The 9,138-nt window shown below is 40.6% G+C and overlaps 1 protein-coding gene across 1 annotated transcript; it reads right to left on the reverse strand.

Moving 5' to 3' along the window:
- Window positions 1-6,301: 6,301 nt before the first annotated feature.
- On the reverse strand, window positions 6,302-9,108 carry LOC131951639 (peritrophin-1-like). Its single transcript, XM_059313981.1, has 3 exons — window positions 9,062-9,108; window positions 7,518-7,685; window positions 6,302-6,522 (listed from the first exon to the last, which is right to left on the reverse strand). The coding sequence occupies exons 1-3, from the start codon at window positions 9,105-9,107 to the stop codon at window positions 6,302-6,304; spliced, it is 435 nt and encodes a 144-aa protein (XP_059169964.1). The 5' UTR covers window position 9,108.
- Between the last annotated feature and the right edge of the window lie 30 nt (window positions 9,109-9,138).

Here is a 9,138-nt window from a genome sequence, read left to right on the forward strand (position 1 = left end):
GGGGGACTTAAACTTCCGGAGAAGGGATGAATGTACACTTTTTATGGGTGTTGGGGGGGGGGGGGGCAGGCACTGGACAGTGTAAGTATTTTCTTTTTTTAAGTTATATATTTTTCATTTTCGTCTTGTGGGCGTGGGAGAGGGGTCGGGGCGGATTTGTCTCAAGGATATTAAGGATCCACTTGTGGCAGTTGTGGTTAGGGTTATGACTAGGGTATAAGAAATGTATGTATGACTGTTACATTAGGGTAGTACTAAATTAAATTCCTTGTTTTTATGAATAATTTTAGTAGGTTAGGACTAAAGTTAATATCCCTATCTTCGTAAAAATAATTTATTGGATTATTCTGGTTATTATTGGTTAACCATACCCTTATAATCATACGTTCGTATAGACAGAAGTTATTAGAAATATTTCCGATCAAATCAATAGTTAGGGTTGTGATTTAGGTTTAGCTGCTAAAAAGGAAAATATGTACACGATAAATATAATTTAAAAATAACTTGCCTTTGTTGACTATTTGTTTTTGTTGTCCCACTTTCGTTTTATGATGTAAACACAAAAAGTATAATTAGACAAAGCAAAGCGGATGTTGATACTAGGGCACGTGACGTGGGTCTATCAAGTGTATGACCTCGTTATGACGCTAATTAGATTGTCTGTTGTTTTTTTTAAATATTTATTTTGTAATTTAATGACCAGCGATTGAATTAGATGGCGGTACCTTTTCACTTATGCAGCACTTGGGGTATTTATATAAAGGTAGATACGGCGTGGATTCCTAGACCTCAGTTACATACATACGAGCGTAGGGAATACAAATAAACGAACCGGCTAATCATCATCATCTTTTTCCTGTTGTGCCCAAGACACGCGCGGAAGGTGAAGTAGAGTGTATCTATTTCAATAACCTCGGCATACAGGGATATAGTGAGATCAGCACTTTACCCAGAAGCCTTAGTTTCTGTAATTGAGTCCGATGTACATCAGAGCTGGGTGGACTCAGGGACGTCATGTAGAGTCGAGTCCGGAATCTGAACTCGAAACTTTCGAGCTAGCTGTCGAATAAGCAATTTATTCCCTCAAGAAAACGTGACAGGATTAAAAAAAAAGATATAAAAATACTTAAGTAGGCCAGAGTGGGGTGGCGTGGTCGAATGGTAGAGCGTTTAACTGCTAACCCGAAGATCTCAAGTTTAGATATCGGTTCGTATCAGCTCTGATGGGTATCTGACTCGTGTTGGGGAAAGTAAAGGCGGCTGGGTATAATGATGACAACATCGACCCTTAAATGATACTGAGATCTAGAAACATATGAACTCTACTTCATCTGTCAAATGAATCGCTAGGTCTAAAGAGAAATATTTACTTTTTTAAAAATTAAATCCGCCGTTAAATGTAGCGCGTCATTTATCTTATCTCCCCCACCACTTCAATCTCCCTTTACTCCATTGCTGTTACGGCAGCCTACTTAAGTTTATATCAGGGGGGGGGGGGCTGGGGGGCATAACCCCCCATAGACCCCTCGGTATATATATATATATATATATAAGGTATGAGGAGGGGGGTGCAAATCGAAAGTTTGAGAGGGGGTGCAAATCAAAAGTCTGGGGGGTGCAAATCGAAAGTTTGTCCCCGGGTAAAAATTGGACCCCCCCCCTGAGACGATCATGGCTACGCCACTGGTTTATAAGGTTAAATAAATGTAAACTAAATTATTTACGACCAAATTTAAAGTATTATTATTATTATTAGAAGTTTCTTTTATAACAATATATGTATAATACTACTATGCTTCATCATGCCAACGTTTTTACTTTTCTCGACATAGGAAAGATTGTAATCGTGAAAAATCGTAATCGAGAAATTCACAAATCTCGACGTTTCATACCTCCCTGAGTAATTTTGCAATCTTGTCTTATATCTGTGTGTGTCTATGTGTGTGTGTCTATGTGTGTGTGTCTGTGTGTCGGTGAACACCAGAGTTTCTTCCAGGCATCTCTTTTTTACCGCCCCCCCCCCCCCCGAACGGAATGAAATTTATATAATTTCTATAGAAAATATATACTTTTAACAGTGTCCGCCCCCACCCCGAAGAAAGTTTACCCCCCGAAAATTTAAAGTGCCCCCCCCCCCCCCCCGGAGAAAAGTCTGGAAGAAACACTGGTGAATACGATAACTTGAATACAGTTACAGCTAGGTTGACGAAATTTCATATAATTTCAAGTAAACGATTTAATTCTCTGTTTTACTTTTAAATTTCGAGTAATTTCCGGTGACCGGAACTAGTACTTTACGCTATTTCTGATTTTTAAAACAACCCATATGAATTTATCAAGAACTATTGTTCTGCGCTATTATACACACAACGGTTTCTGCTCACTTGGTGCGCTATTCTTTTTTCTACGAGATGATATTCTATTTTTAGAAAGTTTAAAATATTTAAAATTTGATTACAAATCACATGTCTATATCTCGAGTTTCAATCCACCGCAAGTTTTATGAGAAAATTAGATAAAGTTTAGGGGAGATCACTACCGCTTTATTTTTTATTAACAATTAACTTATAATTTCTTTAGTTATTAAAGGGAAATAACTCTTAATTGAAATACTACCAAAGAAAAGTAGCCAGTGTATAAGTAATAATCAGACAAAATAATTTTTTTTTAAGTTATATGGAAATTAATTTTTCACAATACACTAAAATCATTTTTCTTGAGCTCAAAGTGTAATCGTGTTTCTTATAAGTCACCTACATCATCATTTTTAACCAAGTCACACCGTATCCATTTTTTGTTAAGTAAAAGTTTAAAAAAAATTCTACGGGTGTAATTCCATTATCAGTTTTACTTGGCTTCCCTGATAATGTTAATCCAAGAATTAAAAAAAAAAAAAAAAAAAAAAAAAAAAAAATATCGGAGAATTAACACCCCTTAACTAAACCTACCAATTGCAAGCCAATTATTTAAAATCCCATGCAACACGTTTTAATTACTCTTTAGCAATTTCATGTTAAAAATAAAATTCAATTTAGACGTTTTGTTTTAAAACTATATATAAGTTAACAATCTTATTTGAATGAAAGTAGGCCATATGTAAGAAAGAAATTTTACTATTGTAAATCTGTATCAGTTCTCACAAGCCGATGATGAATATTGTAATACTACTGGACATGGTAAGGCAAACTGAGCTGTAAATTACGTATGCGCACGCACACGCTAGCGCACACGCACGCGCACGCACGCACGCACGCATGCAAGCACGCACAAACGCACGCACGCACAAACGCACACACACACACACACACATACACAAAAGATTAAAAAAAAGTTTATCCAATAAAAAAGGTCCTACATTAATCAATTTTCACAAGTTCACGGAGAACTAATTGTATTTTCGAAGCCTAGAAATATAGTAAATGGCAATTCCAATTTACCAAGTGATTTTATTTAATCAAAAACACGTACAATAAAAAAACACAAGATATACATATTTTTTGTGTGAATATATTTATCATTTCATAATTTTAAACTTTTGTGATAGAAAAAAAAAAAAAAAAACCTGAAACGTATTTTACAGAGAAGATTTCACCATTGCGTTTGTTCATATAGTAACCAAAACTAAAATAATACCAAATCTTAATTCTATTTAATTTAAGTTAATTCTATTCGTTCTTAATTTTTTAGTGTTGGAAGGGATGCCCTCCAACATAATTAATTATTACGTGTGAATTTGTTATACGCCTTATACACCGTTGGCTCCGATTACAGCCTTCTTTTCCTTTTTCATTTGCTTCCATAGCCTTTGTCCAAGCAAGAACAAACTACAAGCAGTTGTTTGATTTTGGAGTTGTCTCTCATAGAAGAGTGGCTGTCCACAGCTATCTAATCTCAGCTGCTTGGGTATAAGATATTTGTAAAACATGAAGTTTGTTGAGAATTTTATCTATTCAACTAGATATTGTGACAATTGTCACATACTGACTACAGAGGAAAGGGACGGTGATAAGTCGTGACCATAAGGGCCGGGAAGGCAAGACGGTTGTGACAATGTAATCAGGAGTCACAAGAGTCACAGAGGTGAGTCACTGGGTGAGTATCCGAACATGGGGCGCTCACGAGTTGTGACGTGGGGCGTCCGTACGTTGTGATGTGGGGTGTCCGTAAACTGACGTGGGATGTTCGTACGTTGTGACGTGGGGTGTCCGTACGTTGTGACGTGGGGTGTCCGTACGTTGTGACGTGTCCGTACGTTGTGACGTGTCCGTACGTTGTGACGTGTCCGTACGTTGTGACGTGTCCGTACGTTGTGACGTGTCCGTACGTTGTGACGTGTCCGTACGTTGTGACGTGTCCGTACGTTGTGACGTGTCCGTACATTGTGACGTAGGGCGTTCGTACGTTGTGACGTGGGGTGTCCGTACGTTGTAACGTGTCCGTACGTTGTGACGTGTCCGTACATTGTGACGTAGGGCGTCCGTACGTTGTGACGTAGGGCGTCCGTACGTTGTGACGTGGGGCGTCCGTACGTTGTGACGTGGGGCGTACGTACGTTGTGACGTGGGGCGTCCGTAGGTGTGACGTGGGGCGTCCGTACGTTGTGACGTGGGGCGTCCGTACGTTGTGACGTGGGGCGTCCGTACGTTGTGACGTGGGGCGTCCGTAGGTGTGACGTGGGGCGTCCGTAGGTGTGACGTGGGGTGTCCGCACGTTGTGACGTGTCCGCACGTTATGACGTGGGACGTCCGCACGTTATGACTTGTGGTCTAATAATCAAAGCAATATTTTCCCCAGTGACCCAGCTGCAACTTGATCAGTCTCTCTATCCAATTAAAACTTACATGACAAAATTGAATATAACCATTACATCCTCTATAATCTATCTGGTTGAACTCACAAAACTAGCATATAAAGGGAAGTTGCTAAGGATATCAGATTTCTCCCTCACTCCGTCACCGCGATTCAGGTGAGAAAGGTATAAAATACTTTTCGAACAAGGTGCAGATGAAATAAAATTCACCTGGTTTAGTGGTCATTATTAAGTCTGGTCGCGTCTTACTTACCCCACGTGAGTCAGGTACACATTAGGCAATGATAGTCTTGGGGGCGTCCAAAGCACTCAGACCCGTATTGCGAGACCTACGGGTATGCAGCTTAACGCTCTACTATTCAACCATGCGATTCATGGTGAAAAAAGGTAGTTCTACATGAAATACCTAGAGGTACTCACTTAGAGTAAACTACATTTAATGCATAGTTTGAGTGTGAGTAACATTATTGCGTGTAGGTAAACATAACAGAAGTAAACATAGGTCTTCCTTAAGTCTCAAGTAACAAAAATACAACATATTGTGCTGACGAGTATTTTCTTTACTCGTAGCAGACAACACCTAAACATTAACCGACATGCAGGTTTGACCTAATTAAATCACTCAACACGAACATGCAGGTGTAAATTACCCGATTAATTAGTTTAAATCTACATCCTGCAATTAACGATGTAAACATTGGTGAATTAATTAATTTGTTGACAAAATGTAATTAATTTTGTACTCATGGCTTGATAGCTTACTGCCAGGCAAGAAAAAATTCGGGCTGGTCTAGAGGTAGGGAAGGGGACGCTGAACTCTTATACCGTGGGTTCGACGACACAATAATCTGGGGGCTAAGTCTAGGAACCTGTACACCCTTAATGAAGTAAAAGTAAAGTTCTTTTTTTAAATCTAAATATGCAAAGAACAGATGAGTTCACAGGGCATAGTGTTCAACTGTATCTAGACAAATGCTAATGAAAAGATGGTATAAACTTCCTAAAGATTATAGATTCGAATTTAAAACTTTCTCATGTATTTATTAATCTACAAGTGATAAGAAAGGAAGGTGTGGGGGGGGGGGTGTCTTTCTGACACACCTTGACCCAATGGAGTCTCAGTTGGTTACCTGACAGAGGTAAGAACAGTATGTAGTTATGTACCTCATTCGACGCTCTATAATGTTGCTCACAGTGGATTATTCTGGGAAGGTGTAAAGGGGGGGGGGGTTGTCCACAATCCCAAATCACATTACGCTGATAAATAAATTAAATATACATAAATATATATTTTTTTGTGTAACTTCTTTTTTGCCCATTCATTTTTTTTTAAATTACTGTACACTCATTCCCAACTGATTTTGTAAGGCTGAATTATTTGTACTACAGCTTGAATCATCAATCCTATTTTTAAAATGACTCGTTTTAATCCAACACCACTTTTGTTTTTCTTTTCGTCATCTTGGCGCTACGTTACGGGAGGCTATGACGTCACACGACGCCTTGACCTCCGCATAGGTATCTCGCGTGCAGGGTTTTATTGTAGCAATACGATTGGTTGATGTCTGCCGTGCAGAGGTCGGAGGTCGCGTAGAGTTCACCTTCCGGGCAGAAGCGGACAGACTCCTTGTCCGGGCCACATTGGACGAATGTGGCGCACATGTCGCCGTGTGGCGCAAATGGCGTGTGGGTGTCCGTGCAGTATTTGATATCTGAAAAATAATTAATTACTTTTAGATAGGTAGATTTATTAATTTAGACAGCTAGATAAAGAATAGAGGCTATACATACATAGCTGTATGCTATTATGAATTTACTAAAAACAAATTGGTAATTAAAAATAAGTCGAAAAAACACTTGAGGCAATTTTTATTTGTACCGCTACATAAATCCGGCTCTAACCGTACTATTAAACCTTACCCAAATCTTAATTCTAACCAAGTTCCAAAATGTAACACTGACTTATTAAAGTTATCGGTGAAAAAAAAATCTTCACACGATACTGCATTCATGTATGGCGTTTTTTTTATTACCCAAGCATTATTATGTTAGAAATATCCCAATACAAAAGTCGTATTATGACTAGGTAGGCCTACAGTTGAAAAAAACTTGACCCGCAACAAGTTGCGTGGAGGTATCTTGATAGCTTCCCTTTTCCTATTAGAATGTCAGGCTAACTATTTTTGCAAGAGTACCCATTAAACTTATCGATAAATCCTTACCTGACGCTCAACCTCATCCAGGTGGTTTCACTGATGGTGTCACCCACCCGCGTTTGGTGTCACCCCTACACCCTACAATATTATTTCCACTGGATATAAAATATCTTTGACAGTTAAATTTTACGATTTTTTTTATTTGAGGTCACCCCTAAATGATGTCACGCTGTGCGTTACCGCAAATAACCCCAATATAAACTAGTCCACAATACAACCTTTATATTTCATTCAAATGAATAACTGTGTTTTTACACAATGGAATGGTACCTACTATAACTAATTTGCTCATACTATTAACGGCTATAATCTGTTGTTTGACTTATTACTTAATCTTTCTATATAGATCTTATAGATCTTTTACAATTGATTCATTACCATCTGAAAGGTCATTACATAAGCTAAGAATCTGTAGTTTATTTCATATTGTTGCATACTGACATGTTAGATCATAGCTTAATTAAGAAAACTGAGATTGAATCTCGTCATACCTCTAGAGAGCGCTGTAGCCAAAATGTCACACTGCTGGGATGTGACGTTGAAGCAGAAGTTCTGACCACACGACAGGACGGTCGTCACGGACTGGGCACACTGGATGAAGTATCGGCAGTCTACTGGGTGTGGGAGTAGGATGGGTGGCAGCCCCACACACGTGCTAGCTGTGGGGGAGATAATGTGAGGGGTGATGTAATAGACAAGTTTTTTTTTGGTGAGGTTAAGGTTAGGGTTACTGTGAAATGATACAGACGAGTGCTGGAAGTAGTTGGGTTTACTTTAGGTGCTTACTATGAGAGTAATTAGCCTTAGAGGGGATCCATGAAAGTAGTTTTTGTTGTAAGAATATTTGTAGAGAGAGACTTCAGTAAAAGACGGAGCAGACACTAAACAAGAGAACTCGTTACGTAGAGAACAACTAAAATGAAGAAAACCCGTTCTTACGATATGACAGTTGTAAGGTGTATTTTTATATATTTTATATTTGTTTACACATTTTAGGATACCACAAACAAACACGACGCCACGGACACACCCACACAATCACACACAACCACACACCCACACAGTCGGCATACACCCACACAGTCGCCACACACCCACACAGTCGCCACATACCCACACAGTTGCCATACACCCACACAGTCGCCACACACCCACACACTTATACACCCATATACAAAAAAACCCACACATCCACAAACCCATAGACCCCACCCCCACCCACACATCCACAAACCCATAGACCCCACCCCCACCCCCACCCACACATCCACAAACCCATAGACCCTACCCCCACCCACACATCCACACATCCACAAACCCATAGACCCCACCCCCACCCACACATCCACAAACCCATAGACCCCACCCCCACCCACACATCCACAAACCCATAGACCCCACCCCCACCCACACATACACAAACCCATAGACCCCACCCCCACCCACACATCCACAAACCCATAGACACCACCCCCACCCACACATCCACAAACCCATAGACCCCACCCCCACCCACACATCCACAAACCCATAGACCCCACCCCCACCAATACACCCACAAACTTATTCACGCACATACTTATACACACATATATCCATAAACCCACACATCCCCTAACCCATACACCCCCTACCCATACACCCACATATCCATACACGCACACAGTAATACACCCACAAACACATACACCCTGATACACCCACACACCCACAAACCCACATACCTACACACTCATACACCCTCATACTTACACATCCCTCCACACACCGACACACCTGCACACCTGCACACCTGCACACCTGCACACCTGCACACCTGCACATCTGCACACCTGCAAACCTAACTTCGACTCACCTGGTACAAGAAACAGCTCCAGGTCGGCCGCCAAATCCTCTCTCATCCACCCCCCCCCACACACACACCTGCACACCTAACTTTGACTCACCTGGTACAAGAAACAGCTCCAGGTCTGCCACCAAATCCTCTCTCATCCCCCCACACACCCACACACCTGCACACCTAACTTTGACTCACCTGGCACAAGAAACAGCTCCAGGTCAGCCACCAAATCCTCTCTCATCCACCCCCCCCCCCCACACACACACCTGGAC

The sequence above is a fragment of the Physella acuta genome, unplaced genomic scaffold, assembly GCF_028476545.2.
Source record: "Physella acuta isolate Inbredline_101_S28 unplaced genomic scaffold, ASM2847654v3 ptg000819l, whole genome shotgun sequence".
Lineage (NCBI taxonomy): Eukaryota > Metazoa > Mollusca > Gastropoda > Physidae > Physella > Physella acuta.

What these genes read in the sequence shown, in the direction of transcription:
- LOC131951639 (XM_059313981.1), bottom strand. Translation starts at nt 9,107, where the DNA reads ATGAGAGAGGATTTGGTGGCTGACCTGGAGCTGTTTCTTGTGCCAG. An exon ending in GGAGCTGTTTCTTGTGCCAG is followed by an intron (nt 7,686 to 9,061) that starts GTGAGTCAAAGT and finishes TCTCCCCCACAG; the next exon opens with CTAGCACGTGTGTGGGGCTG. An exon ending in GGCTACAGCGCTCTCTAGAG is followed by an intron (nt 6,523 to 7,517) that starts GTATGACGAGAT and finishes ATTATTTTTCAG; the next exon opens with ATATCAAATACTGCACGGAC.